Source organism: Pituophis catenifer, unplaced genomic scaffold (assembly GCF_029215685.1).
Source record: "Pituophis catenifer annectens isolate HBS135680 unplaced genomic scaffold, rPitCat1.0.hap2 SCAF_3, whole genome shotgun sequence".
Taxonomy (NCBI): domain Eukaryota; kingdom Metazoa; phylum Chordata; class Lepidosauria; order Squamata; family Colubridae; genus Pituophis; species Pituophis catenifer.
The window spans coordinates 11,214,988-11,228,902 of NW_027256883.1; the positions used below are offsets into that span (position 1 = coordinate 11,214,988).

Genomic DNA, 13,915 nt, shown 5'->3' on the forward strand with positions numbered 1-13,915 from the left:
AGTTGAAGTCCGCCTCAAAGCTGCTAAGATTGAGAAACACTGATCTAAAGTGCCCAAAGTGTTCAGATTGAATACTTTCTGTCATTAATAGAAATAATTGATTGAAAGGGAAATCCTCTGTAATATCAACGTAGAATCCTCAAAATTACGTAGAAATTACAGAACCACAGGTTACGCTTACTTTAGTATTCCAATCTTCAGCTGTAGTCCGTGTAATATTTCTGTAACACCATAGACGTCGGCCAGAAGGCGATGGGTTGACACAATCTTTTTGGCATTTAAATGGGAATAATTCTCTTTTAAGAATGACAAGCCACACATGTGGCCATTGTTCAACCAGTCTTTGTCACAGAGATATTTGGCACTCCATCTCTGACCTGGAGAAAACATGAAGAGTGAGATTTTTATTATATTACCACAATTCCTAGAAAATTATTCCGGACCAATTATAGTCAAAAGAGATCAAATTCCAGTAGGAAAAATGTACAAGTGGGAAGCAAGCGTTTATTTAACGAACTGTCAAAAGCTGTTAAAACAATGGAAAGTTCTCTATTTATCAGGATTTAAAACACCCATAAGTCCATTCACACATTTATGATACATTCATTCAATGTTTAAAACCCAGAGGAGTTCCTAAATACAAAGACAGGGGTGGAGGTCACAGTAGAGTAGCACAAAGAGCCCAAGAAAAATATTCAAAAAATTATAACCACAAATCTTGGACAAAAGGATGCACTGTCAATAATACATGCATATATACAATGTAAAACACATACACATCAGTGGTGGGTTTCAATTTTTTTTACTACCGGTTCTGTGGGTGTGACTTGGTGGATGTGGCATGGCTTGGTGGGCATGGTTTGGTGGGTGTGGCAGGGGAAGGATACTGTAAAATCTCCATTCCCTCCCCACTCCAGGGAAAGGTTATTGCAAAATCCCCATTTCCTCCTGATCAGCTGGGACTTGGGAGGCAGAGAATAGATGGGGGCGGGGCCAGTCAGAATTTTTACTACCGGTTCTCCGAACTACTCAAAATTTCCACTACCGGTTCTCCAGAACTGGTCAGAACCTGCTGAAACCCACCTCTGATACACACACTACGCAAAACATGTATCGATGTTTGAAAAGCTTGAGAAATATGTTCTCTTTCAAAAACAGATAAGCTTCAACTTACAACCATTCATTTAATGACCATCCAAAGTTACAATGACAGTGAAAAAAGTACTCATGACCAGTTCTCACACTTATGACCATTGCAGCATCTTTGCAATCACGTGATCTATATTGGTTGGCAACCAGCATGCATTTATTATTGCTCAGTGGTGCCCTTTTAACAAAATCGTATGGCTGTAGAGACCACTGCTTCTAATGACTTCAGATGGTGCCGCCAGATTTTTGAAAGTCAAATAATTTCCATCTAGGACTCTAGAGGGTATGGGAAATCAAAGTCAAGCTAAAATAGGAGGTGGGATTTTCCTACTGCACATTTATTCCGTTCCAGTGGCATGGTTACGTTTTAAAACTTAGAATACAAATACTGTCTTATTGGCACGTGGTGGCAGGATACAGTAATTAGAGGTCTATTAGGCTGGTAGATTAGGGCAAAGTTGTACATGAGTTGCCAAACTATTTTGCAAGTGCACCCGGGAAAACAACAATAAAATCAGGCTTAACTCTCTAAGCATACTCTAAGTTCATTTGTAGACGGTGATCTTTATACTAATATTAACGTGAAATGCAAATCTTGGAAATCAGTTTGAAAAGGACTTGAAAATGTGTCCTTACCAGGTGGATCCCTGCAAATGTAGCAGATATATTGCTCGGGAATGCTGTCTTCCAACAATCCCATACAAGCACTGTGTTGCCAACACAAGCACTCTTCACACTGTCGGGATGATAAAAACAAGCAGAGAAATGAATGCAGGAGACGAAAGGCATAATCAAGCATCAATTAAGATTTAACTCCTTCATGGGCATTCAAATTGTAGTTCTTCCTGTCAAGTGTCCTTTTAGTACAGATACTCTACAATTTATGACCATTTGTTTAACCATAGCTCAACAACCTTGGGGAACGTTATTTACGACCTGTATTCAAGCTTATGACCGCTGCACAACATTTGTGGTCCCTAGAATGCAATACAGGTACTTGGCAACTGGCTTACATTTATGCCTGGCTGAATGAAAAGATTTAGCTTCCCTAACCTCATAGTAACAAGCAAACAGGTTCATTCGCATTAAGTCTGTCATCTGCACCTCCATAACTGTCTGGTTTGGTTCTGCAACCCAACAAGACAGACACAGACTTCAGAGGATAATTAGAACTTCAGAAAAAACAATTGCTACCAACCGGCCTTCCATTGAGGACTTGTATACTGCACGAGCCAAAAAGAGGGCTGTGAAAATGTTTACACACCCCTTGCATTCTGGACATAAATTGTTTCAACTCCTTCCCTCAAAACAACGCTATACAGCACTGCACACCAGAACAACTAGACACAAGGACAGTTTTTTCCCGAACGCTATCACTCTGCTAAACAAATAATTCCCTCAACACTGTCAAACTATTCACTTAGTCTCCATTACTATAACTATTACTATTAATCTTCTCATCGTTCCTATCACCCATCTCCTCCCACTTACGACTATATGACTGTAACTTGTTGCTGTATCCTTACAATTTATATTGATTGTTTCTTAGTATGATTCGATTGCTTATTTGTTCCCTATGACTATCAGCAAGTGTTATACCTTATGATTCTTGACGAATGTATCTTCTCTTTTTATGTACACTGAGAGCATATGCACCAAAGACAAATTCCTTGTGTGTCCAATCATACTTGGCCAATAGAGAATTCTATTCTATTCTATTCTATTCTATTCTATTCTATTCTATTCTATTCTATTCTATTCTATTCTATTCTATTATTCTTTTTGCAGCCACAGTCTGAACCGTGACTGTTTTAGGAATGACATCTGTGAGCTGACTGAAAATCTGCTGGATCAATCCAGCCTGAAATTCATCTACCAATAAGGACAGAATACTATAAATTACTCTGGCCTAGTGACACATAGAACTGGGTGAAAATTTTCTGCAACGAAAATTTGACAGTAAACAGCAGAGTTCTTGCCTGAATCATGAAGCCTTTTTCCTCATCCATTTCGCAGATGCACCTGACTATTTCATTCAGAGCGTCCTCTTCGTCTTGGGACTCTTCAAAATTGGTCGAATCAAAATCCTGATTATATTCATCGCCGCTCAACAGCAAGCTCTCGGTGGAAGAGTCATCCAAAAACTCCATATCAGAAAGGTCTGCAAGATGATTTGGAGGGGGTTTGGACGAACAGATATAAAAATATATATATAAATAAGATCTTTACAAAAAAAAATGATATAACATAAAAGAAGAACTAGGACATGAGAGCAATCTTCCAACATTTGAGAGGCTGTCACGAAGAAGAAAGGGAAAACCTGTTCTCCAAAACAGGCAAGATAAGCAGCGGTGGATGGAAACTAACCAAGGAGAGAAGCAACTTAGAACTAAGGATTAATTTTCTGACAGTGAGAACAATTAATCAGTGGAAGAACTTGCCTCCAGAAGTTGTGAATGCTCCAACACTGGAAGTTTTTAAGAAGAGCCTGGACAGCCATTTGTCTGAAATGGTATAGGGTCTGCTCCAGCAGGGGGTTGGACTAGAAGATCTCCAAGGTCCCTTCCAACTCTATTGTTCTATGTTCTGATGTGAGACTGGTTTATGTTTAATGCCCAAAATAGATAAGATTGGATACTTCTCTGCATAGCAGATACTGTATTAACAAAAATGCCTAAACTTATTTAGGACACTGTTCTTTCAGAAACCTTTTAGCTGGCGCGTAGAAATAACTAGAAATAGTCAAAAAGAGATTGACAGGAATAAGATGAATTAGTGTTTTAACTTTAAACAGCTGGCGAAAAGTACAGCCACCATTAAAACAATCATAAAACTCCAGGTGAGCAGTAAACCACCACTATGCTCCAACCAAACAAATTAAAAAGGAACAAGAAATGTTTTTTAAAAGTTTCATCCATAACTAAACTATCAAACAAAAATAAAAATCCAGCATCTTGTAAATAGCTCTGTCTGGTTGTGCTGCCTTTCTGGACTATATTGTAAGACTAACATAATTAAACCTTGCAAATTCTGATCTATGGTTATAGTGGGACTAGAACTCCCAGTCTCTTGCTTTCTAGCTTGGTGCCTTAACCGCTAGACTGGACCACTAGTTCAGTTTAACTTAAGACTGGGTGGTGGTATTCTGATCAGCAATGTTCTTCTTTTTGTATGTATTTTTTCCTCTTTTATTTCTAAGCCACCTGGAGTTGTTGAGGAATCAGGAAACCTTGAAATGTAAATGAATAAGTAAACTAATTCTATGAAATAGTCCTTCTATAAAGTTGGGGGTGGCAGGAGGGATCCAGAGGATGCTAAGGATTAGTAGTTACTACAGGTAGTCCTTGACTTACAACACTTCATTTAGTGACCATTCAAAGTCACGAACAGATCTTCACACCAATGAAATGAACTAATTGTCTCCTGCAAACTCCGCTCCACTTTCGCTCCTATTTATTTATTTATTTGTTTGTTTATTTGATTAATTTATTTATTGGTTCGATGTATATGCCGCCCTTCTCTGGAGACTCAGGGCTGCTTACAATGCGTTAAGCAATAGCCTTCATACTTTTGTATATACCTGCTTAGTAGGGCTTTCGGCCCCCCCTAAGCAGTGTTCCTTTTTATACAAAGTCAGCTTATTGCCCCCACAATCCGGGTCCTCATTTTACCTACCTCGGAAGGATGGAAGGCTGAGTCAACCTTATTCCCTTATAGGAGGAGCCATTCACTGACCACCTGTGCCTTTACTCCCGAGTCAGCCCTTGTTCCTTAACTGTTCCCTTCTCCTGGCAGCTCTGCGCATGCACACATTGGGAACAGGCTCCAGCTGTTCTTCAGCCCATCTTATCTCCAACTCCGAAGGTAGCTGATAATTGTCCGATGACCCTGGCACTCATCAGAGCCTTCCCCAGACTCCAGGACTGGCCCGTGTTCCTCCCCAACCTCCTCACTGTCCGAGTCTGGCGCCAGCTGGATGCTGGCAGGCCACAACAGGTTGACCGAAGTCTGCATGAAGCACGATGGACCTTGGAAACCATTCTGTGCAAGTGGAATGATTACATTAACAGGAAAAAAAGGAAAAGTCAATTCTAAAAACTATCGCAGAGCAAAGCAGACCTACTTTCCCCGCTGAGATCGACCGACAAAATAGCCCTCGGGTACTGATAGGACGTGCTCTTCTCCGTCGTGGTGCTGCGGAGAGTCAGCGAGCTGCCAGAAGACCTAGTGAAGGGGGAGGAGCACCTATCGAAGTAGTCAAGGGAACTATCCTCGAAGTCAGAGTAATCTGCAAAGGAAACCACAGGGGTGCAGCTGTAAGAGGGATGGTATATGGAACAAAAATACAACTTTAAATGTTTTCAACCTGAATGTTCACAAATGCCTGAAATATTGCATCGGTTGGCTTTGAAGTGATTTATCGAGCAAAATATGGGGCAGAAAGTCAAGTAACTTCCCACTAACTGGCAATCAGGGTGGATAAAAATCAATGATTTTTTAAAATAAATAAATAAATAATGTTTTTCTTTTTTATTTAAACTGGATTTTTTTTATTTTAATTAAATTTATTTTAATAAAATCCTTTTGGAGTAAAAATCTATCTAAAGATAGTTTTCTATTTAAGATACATTAATTTAGTTTATTCAGCATGAAATGCAGCTTAGTTATGTAGCATGAGGCTGTATATTCTGCAATATTGGGACTGTCAGCGAGTCAACAGTGGGTCAGGAGGGAGAGCTGCTGCGAGACAGAGATGACAGTTGCTCTTTAAAAATTACGATTTAAATCAAGTTGATTTAATCAACTCATCCTGCTGGCAACCCACATCATTATAGGCTAAATCAAACGTGGCCCAAATCCTGGCCTTATACTGGCACAGTAAACAATTATCAGCCATAGAATGGAGGCGAATATAAGCATCCCAGGATAATGTTGTAGGATCCAATCTGGGTCAGTCACAGGAATCAAAGGTTCTGAGCTTTTGGATTCATGCTGAAGCCCATCTTTTGTAGGCTAGAGAGAAGTTCCCTGAAGATGGGCTCCAGCACAAGTCCGAAAGCTCGGAAGATAAAACTTCTGGTCCTGGTGACTGACCCAGATTGGATCCTATCAGCTGTAACTTCCCCAGATTTCCTTCCTGGTGGCCAATATCCTGCCATCTTGGCAATGAGTGACTCTTTTTTTCCTTTTCCTTCCTTCCTTCCTTCCTGGTCTTATACTGGCCAGTGGGTGGTTATGGGCGCAACTCGTTGTGCCCACGTGACACCCCTCCTGCGCGAGCTGCACTGGCTCCCAGTGGTCTTCCGGGTGCAATTCAAGGTGTTGGTCACCACCTTTAAAGCGCTCCATGGCATAGGACCCGGGTACCTTTGAGACCGACTTCTGCCACCAGTAGCCTCCCACCGGCCAGTTCCCTCCCACAGAGAGGGTCTTCTCAGGGTGCCATCGGCCAAGATATGTCGGCTGGCGACACCCAGGGGTAGGGCCTTCTCTGTGGAAGCCTCAGCCCTGTGGAATGAACTGCCCCCGGAAATACGTAAGATCTCCGACCTCTGGGTATTTCGCTGTGCATTGAAGACCCTGTTGTTCCGCCAGGCCGGACTATCAACATAATAATTTTAAATTGGGGTATTTTAAATTTCTGGGGTTTTAAATTGAGCCGAATTTATTTAATAATTTTTAATTTTTAATTGATGTTTGTCTTGTGTTTTTAAATAGGCTGTACACTGCCCTGAGTCCTTCGGGAGAAGGGCAGTATAGAAATAAAATTATACTTATACTTATACTTTACTTATACTTCCTTCCTTCCTTTCCTCCCTCCTTCCCTCAAAATTGTACTGAAAAATAGTGACAAAAACTGCAGTGGTCCACAATCAGAACCGCCATTCATGGAGAAATTTGGGTCTCCTCTTTTCTTGGTGTTCTAATTTCCTGATTGTGCACAACTGCAAGACAACCCTTTTTCAGTTCTGAAGAAGCTTCTTGGATAAGAAGTGAAATGTCTTCGAGCAAAAGCAAAGGAAGTCCAGTCGCCGTTTAAAAAAGCACCTTTGGGACAACCATGACTGGATGACTAAGAATCTCCATAGAGAACCTCAAGGAAAATTTAAAAAAAAAAAAAAAAAAAGCCAGCGTGGCTTTGTGTTATAGAAGTCTCATTTTGCAGACATGTCTTATCTCCTGTTTATTGGTCCAGAAACTGTAAAAAGGAAGTTAGTAACAGGGAAATCTCAATCTCCATCATACACAAAGCCTTGGTTAAATATGAAAAATGTTCTACAAACCATGGGTAACAACTGAAGTTCTGGCTTAAGCACCATTTAAAGCAGTGGTGAAATCGAATTTTTTTTACTACCGGTTCTGGTGTCGTGGCTTGGTGGGCGTGGCAGGGGAAGGATACTGCAAAATCTTCATTCCCACCCCGCTCCTGGGACAAGGATATTGCAAAATCTCCATTCCCACCCCATTCTGGTTCCAGCCAGAGGTGGTATTTGCCGGTTATCCGAACTACTCAAAATTTCCACTACTGATTCTCCAGAACCTGCCAGAACCTGCTGGATTTCACCTGATTTAAAGTATGGCTCGCCTGTTAAAGACATGCTAGGTCTCATCAAATCATAGCTTAGCCTGTCTTGTGATTTATATTCAAAGAACTAACAAACGATGGAAGTTTGAATCGATTCTCACTTCCCTGTTCATGCTTTTCAAATAACAACAGACCTCTGGGACATGCCAACTGCCATCTTGCTGTTCAAAGGTTTACATGTTATAAGCTTCTTACAATCAGAGCAGACGTCAAGAGAACGTCGAATATAATAAATATCTGGATTTCAGGAGAGAAGCACAAGAGGCCCTTTACATACTGCATAACCAGTCAAGTAAATCATACATTCTTTCGCAGGAGCACTCATTGCTGTTCAGAGAAGAAATGTCAAAGAAAAAGGACAAGGTGCACATTGGAAAACAGGTAAAACTAGTCAGCAGGTTGTACCTGAAGAGAGCCAACAAGCACATTTTAAAGCAACGTTTGGGGGAATTTTATGAGCACCTGCTTTAAAAACTAACGCATCATCATATAGGAGTAACCACATGGATACGTTTTGCTCATTTGTTTATATGTTGGGTATACCATGCTGTTTTGCTTTCTTCTTTTTCTTTTTCTTCTTCTTCTGTTTTGACTTCAGATCTTTTTCCTTCTTCTCTTTCCTCTCCTTCTCCTTTTTTTTACCTGTGTTGCAAATGATGGTTTTAATTGGAAAGAATCTAACTCACTTAAAACAATTGTCATCTAATATCAATATCCTGCCTGGAAAAAAACAAAACAAAAACTAATTGATCAAGTGAATAAAAGTGGATTTAAGCAGTGGAGGCACTGGGAAAAGAAGGGAAATGTGAAATTTTAATCTAGGAACTAAGATTTATAGTGCAGTAAAATATAGTGAAGTATGAAAATAGCCCAATTTATACAGAGCACTAAGCTCTAATGTGGTTTGTTCATTTTTTTCTCTTAGCATCATATATGTCTGCACAAAACTGGTGCTTTTTAAGAATGTCATGGTGAATGAATTCAATATAAAAGACATAATTTTAGTGGCAATTTCAGTCTATTAACTAGTAATCATATCTATTTAGCAACTGAACCAATTTTGGAATTATTTCCAAAGGGAATAATTTCCCTTTAATATGATTCAACGCCTCAAAAATAACTTGAGGAAACAAAACTATCAAATCATGCCACCAATAATTATAAACAGGTCATTTTAAGTGATACAGATAATTAAAAAAAAAGATAAAAAAGATTACCATGAACGTTCTTAATTTTATGTTCATACCAAGTAAAGATGAGGCTCTTTCTTCCAATTTTGATTTCCTCTCAATTTTCAGTGTTCCTGTAGAGTCAAAGATGGCACAGATGCATCTAAATTTTAGCCATATTATTTCCAAAAATAAAATGTAGTTTCTGTTCAATGATTATTTTTTTTCTGGAAAGATTGGCAATGATTCCTTGCTATCTCATAATAAGAAGCTGACACATTAAGACCTACTTTCATGATTTGAGTTACAACACACCAAACCATAAAATATCGTGTATAATCCAAGTTGTTGTGAAATCATACAGCATGTTAAACCCAAACCAACCTTTATATGTTGAACCTAATCGATATGTTTTGATTAGGTCATTTATACATCTTGGACCTGAAAAGTGCATTGTTAACCAATGTGCATTATTAACTCTAGGAAAATCTACATAAAATCAAGGACTAAAATAAATTAAAAACAATCTAAAGACTGTTATTTCCACATAGAACTGAATACAGTAGAAAGATGAAGGCTACCTACAACAGTGTTGTCCAATCTCAATTTATAACTGCAAATTAAAATAACTATCTGTTTCTTACAGAACAATATACAAGGATTTGGGCACCAATATCCCCTCAAACTGTTTGTATTTCCTGGGAAATGAACTGGACATATACAGAAGTTTGCAAACAAACATACACGCACACACTGCATTTTCTAGATATGCATCAAAGCATATATAGATATCAAAGAGTCCATGAAAATGCACATGCATGTTTAATACATTTGAAAAAGGTTGACAGATTATTTTACCTGGGGCCACCGGAGCTATTCTGCCATCCGTTCCTGTTTTGGAAAGATGGCATCTAATAATCTGGTTCTCTTCCTTCTCCTGACTGGGCTGTTTGCTATAGAGGGCAGCTTCCCCAGGGAACAGGGCTGAAACATCCAAGTTACTGCTTAAGTCAAGAGGAAGACTTAGTCCATGCTTCTCAAGGGTTACATGAGCAAGATTGGGAACTACACAAAAGAAAGAATGCAGTGTTAACAGACAAGCATTGTGTTCTAGGCGTTGTTAAGTTATACCCCTAGTATGGCAAAGGCCTGGTTTACTAGCCAGCTCTTGTTAGGACAGGCAACTTCTTGTGAAGGCATTATTTTAAATGCTTGGTTCCTGTCTGGTTTTGGATTAACAAGGAAATACATTACCCTTCATTAACGAGCGTGGGTTCATTTGGGGCATGGATGGAGAACCTTTACCATGAATGACTGGAGAGAGAGAGAAGGACCTTTTTCTAGAGAATCAGGAAGCAATGAAATCTGTCTCTAAGTGCTGCAAATCTTCATCTCCCGTGGCTATTTTTGAAGGATCTAAGGATCTTCACTGGCTGTGATCCACCTAAAAAGAGACTTTGCAATGTCGTCGCTGAAGCAGACACAACTAGATGTCTCATGCTATCATCTTTTTTTAAGGGTATTATCATCAGGCCATTGTTTGAAATAGTTCTGATCTGTCTATAATTCACATCTTTAAAACCAAAAAAAAAGTGGCAGGAAAGATAAAACTGACTAGAAAGGTTTTTGAGAGTAATAGCACAGGAGCAATCACACACACACACACATATATATATATACATATACATATATATACACATACTTACACACACACACACACACACACACACACACACACACACACACACACACACACATATATATATATATATATATATATATATATATATATATATATATATATATATATATATATATATATATATTTGTGAAAATAATCACAGGAAAATAAGATTATCTGAAGCCAGGTTGATACAAAAGGCCATGGGTAGTATGAAGATATCTAATCTAGTTGGTTTATAAAATGTCTCTCTTTTTAACTCTTGGATGAAACTGAAGGATGTTGTAAAAACAATGCATATCCTTTTTACCAGCATACCAAATCAAGGACAGAATGATACACATCCAGACCCAAATTTTTTTTAAAAAAAACTATGTATGCTGAATGCAGGGCTTCTAGAAGCATTGTGTGTGTGTGTTAATCAATCATTTTGCTGACAGACTGTAGACAGTCTAGGATGTTAGCTGTCAATAAGGATATTACTGTTATACTGCTTAAATCTATATTATGGATATTAGATGTTTTAATCGTTGCTTTTCAATTACTCCTCTGTTGCATTCAGTGTTTAATTTGATGAATTGCCTCCAATGTGCTTCAGCATTTAGCTATATTCAACAAATTAAGTTATTAGCTGTAACCTGATGCATGATTACCTTCAGCTTTTAAGCAGCTGGCATCTTTTGCAATGACTAAATCACTATCAGCAAAATCAATTATTGGACTGCTGGCTATGATATTTTTCAGTATTTGGTCTTTCGTAGCATAGCTGTGAACTGTTGCAACATTTAATACCTACTAAAATTTTTGATATGAACTTGTACAGGTAGTCCTCGACTTACAACAGTTCATTTAGTGACCGCTCAAAGTTACGACGCTACTGAAAAAAGTGACTTATGACCTTCTTCAGTTACGACCTTTTCAGCATCCCGATAGTCACATGATCAAAATTTAGCTGTTTGGCAACTGGTTCAGACTTATGACCGTTGCTGTATCTCAAGGTCATGTTTGCAACCTTTTGATAAAGTCAATGGGGAAGCCAGATTCACTTAACAACCGGCTTACACTGATTCACTTAACAACTAGGGTAAGAAAGGTCGTAAAATGGGTCAAAACTCACTTAACAGATGTCTCACTTAACAACAGAGATTTTGGGCTTAATTGTGCTTGTAAGTCGAGGACCACCTGTATTTATAAGTAATATTTATTTATTTAAGTTATTCTTAAATTCTTTCCCCATAGAGACAGACAACACACTTCTAGAATTGCCTATGGGGAGAAAGAAATTATGATTGTGGTTAAGAGTTTCATCCAGGCAAAATTAAACATTACAAAATCACATTAATTTTAGGGTTTGCCCCTTCTACTAAATATAATTGGACCTGAAGCTTTTGGAGAGACTCAAAGCGAAGTAGTTACTTTTCATGCATGTGCAGTCATGAAAATCACTTCAGAGGTGTACCTTGCAGTCCCTAATTACTGAAGCTAAAATGTTTTATTATTTAAAAGGGCATACAGAGCATCCCATTTCAAATTGTTTGAAGCTTAAAGCACACTTGCAAAGCGCTCCAAATAAAGGTGTTTTTTTCCCCTTAATGAAATATGGTCCATAAAGTTTCACGCCAGAAACTATTTAAAAATGATCTTGACTTCAAAACAAAAACAAACAAAAAATCAAAGGAAAGGAGGAAGCAGTGGAAACCATCCAATGCAAAAGAAGTTTTAATTATTAAATGGATTTTTTTTTTAATCGCTCCCTTTCCCTATTTAAAATAGACTCAAATCATCCTCAGGAAAAGTTACTTACAGATTCATGTGATGTTGTATCTACTGGGGATAGTCAATGAATGTTTTCTCATATTTTTCTGGGATAACTTAAGCCGTTTCTTATTCCCTACCCTATTAAATGAAAATATTCTCTCCAAATCAATTGGATTTGTAGATACTTCTGTTTGGATCATATCCTGAGTTTTCTTTCAGTGTGTGCCAATTAGAAGGCAGCCCAAGGAAACAGCTCTTCTGATTCTTCATTTTACCATTTTTGGGGGGAGCAAAGTAAAAAGGTTTAGGCTGCTATTTCACAAAACCAAAAAAACACCTCCTTTCCCAACATCCTATAATCTATAGGGGAGAAAGGATTAAATAAGGGAAGGTGTTCTGAAGTTGGACACGAGAAAGGGAACCACCAAAAAAAATCCTCCTTTTTTGTTGATGCTGAACATGCTTAAGACATCTTCTAAAATGGTAAAGAGATTTCAAGGGATACATTCCTGGGTCTCGTCTCAGAAAGCAACTTTGGGATCTTTATCTCAAAAGCGGAATACTGCTGCCTGTTAACCAGTAACGGAGAAAATAAAAGAGTTGGCTCGTCGTGCTAGAAGAATATAGGATGGGCTACAAAAAGATAGGAAAAGCCCTCCTTCTTTTCCTCTTTCTTTTATCAGCAGATCACGAAGGTTTTGCTGTTCTGTGCAGTTTGTTGAGGCACTGTGTCACTGCAGAGAAGAATTCTGCCCTGCAATTTCATACTGTGTGCTCAAGAGGAACAAAATCAAAAAACAGTCTTGAAACCAGTCACCTGCTATAATTTGGGAAAAACTGAGGGGGGGGGAGAGGAAAAAGAGGAGGGAGGGGAGGATAAGAAATATTTCAAATTGGAGGAGAGATGGAGAGGGGAGAGGAAGGGAGGGGAGGAGAGGAGAGGACAGGAGAGGAGAGGATTCCAGTTAACAGGACAAGGAAATCTTTCAAATTGGAAGACCAGTTGGTTGCTTTGAATTTTCTTCTGTTCCTCAGATGTTTAAAGGTACAAGAAATCTCTATTTCTTGCATATATTTTTTTCTGGTGAATTGAATTACAATACTGTTAAAGACTCCATGACATACCTTCCTTGAAGTCCCGTTTCTTTCTTTCTTTTTCAAAAAAAATCTACTCATGATCAACAAGCCATATTCAAACAAAACACCCACCACCCACCAATGATGACTTCTCAATTACGGTTATGTTTTAAAATGTCTGTGCTCACTAGTTTTATTTATCCCAGAAGAAGGAAGCTGGGAGATCAGGGTCAAATCCTCCACTTGTATTAACTCTGGGGAAAATGGTGTTTTAAGGGGCTTTAGACACCCTGCAGAATCTCCAGATTCTTGTTTGCATTTCTTGCTGCGAGACTTTCCTGAAGACAAGTTGGAGGGCAGCAGTGCCGATTTCTGAATGTTGGCAGAACTGCTAATATCAGCTTCATTTTTTTTCTGACTTTGAGGCTTAGGTGATATCTCCTGAATAAATAATAAGAAATTGATACTTTTATTGCATTTTCTTCACTGCAGCTC

At 38.6% G+C, this 13,915-nt stretch overlaps 1 protein-coding gene across 4 annotated transcripts in view; it reads right to left on the minus strand.

Moving 5' to 3' along the window:
• Positions 1–13,915, minus strand: part of PHF20L1 (PHD finger protein 20 like 1) — a 63,912-nt gene that overhangs the window by 12,053 nt on the left and 37,944 nt on the right. For 3 of the 4 annotated variants that reach the window (XM_070940327.1, XM_070940323.1, XM_070940326.1), the window contains 8 exons: positions 13,609–13,861; positions 9,763–9,969; positions 8,982–9,038; positions 8,279–8,377; positions 5,273–5,437; positions 3,129–3,310; positions 1,786–1,885; positions 182–377 (listed from right to left, as the gene is read on the minus strand). In XM_070940327.1, the coding sequence (XP_070796428.1) occupies positions 182–377; positions 1,786–1,885; positions 3,129–3,310; positions 5,273–5,437; positions 8,279–8,377; positions 8,982–9,038; positions 9,763–9,969; positions 13,609–13,861 (1,259 nt within the window). The remainder of the gene's footprint in view (positions 1–181; positions 378–1,785; positions 1,886–3,128; positions 3,311–5,272; positions 5,438–8,278; positions 8,378–8,981; positions 9,039–9,762; positions 9,970–13,608; positions 13,862–13,915) is intronic. The other variant, XM_070940325.1, reaches the window with a different exon arrangement.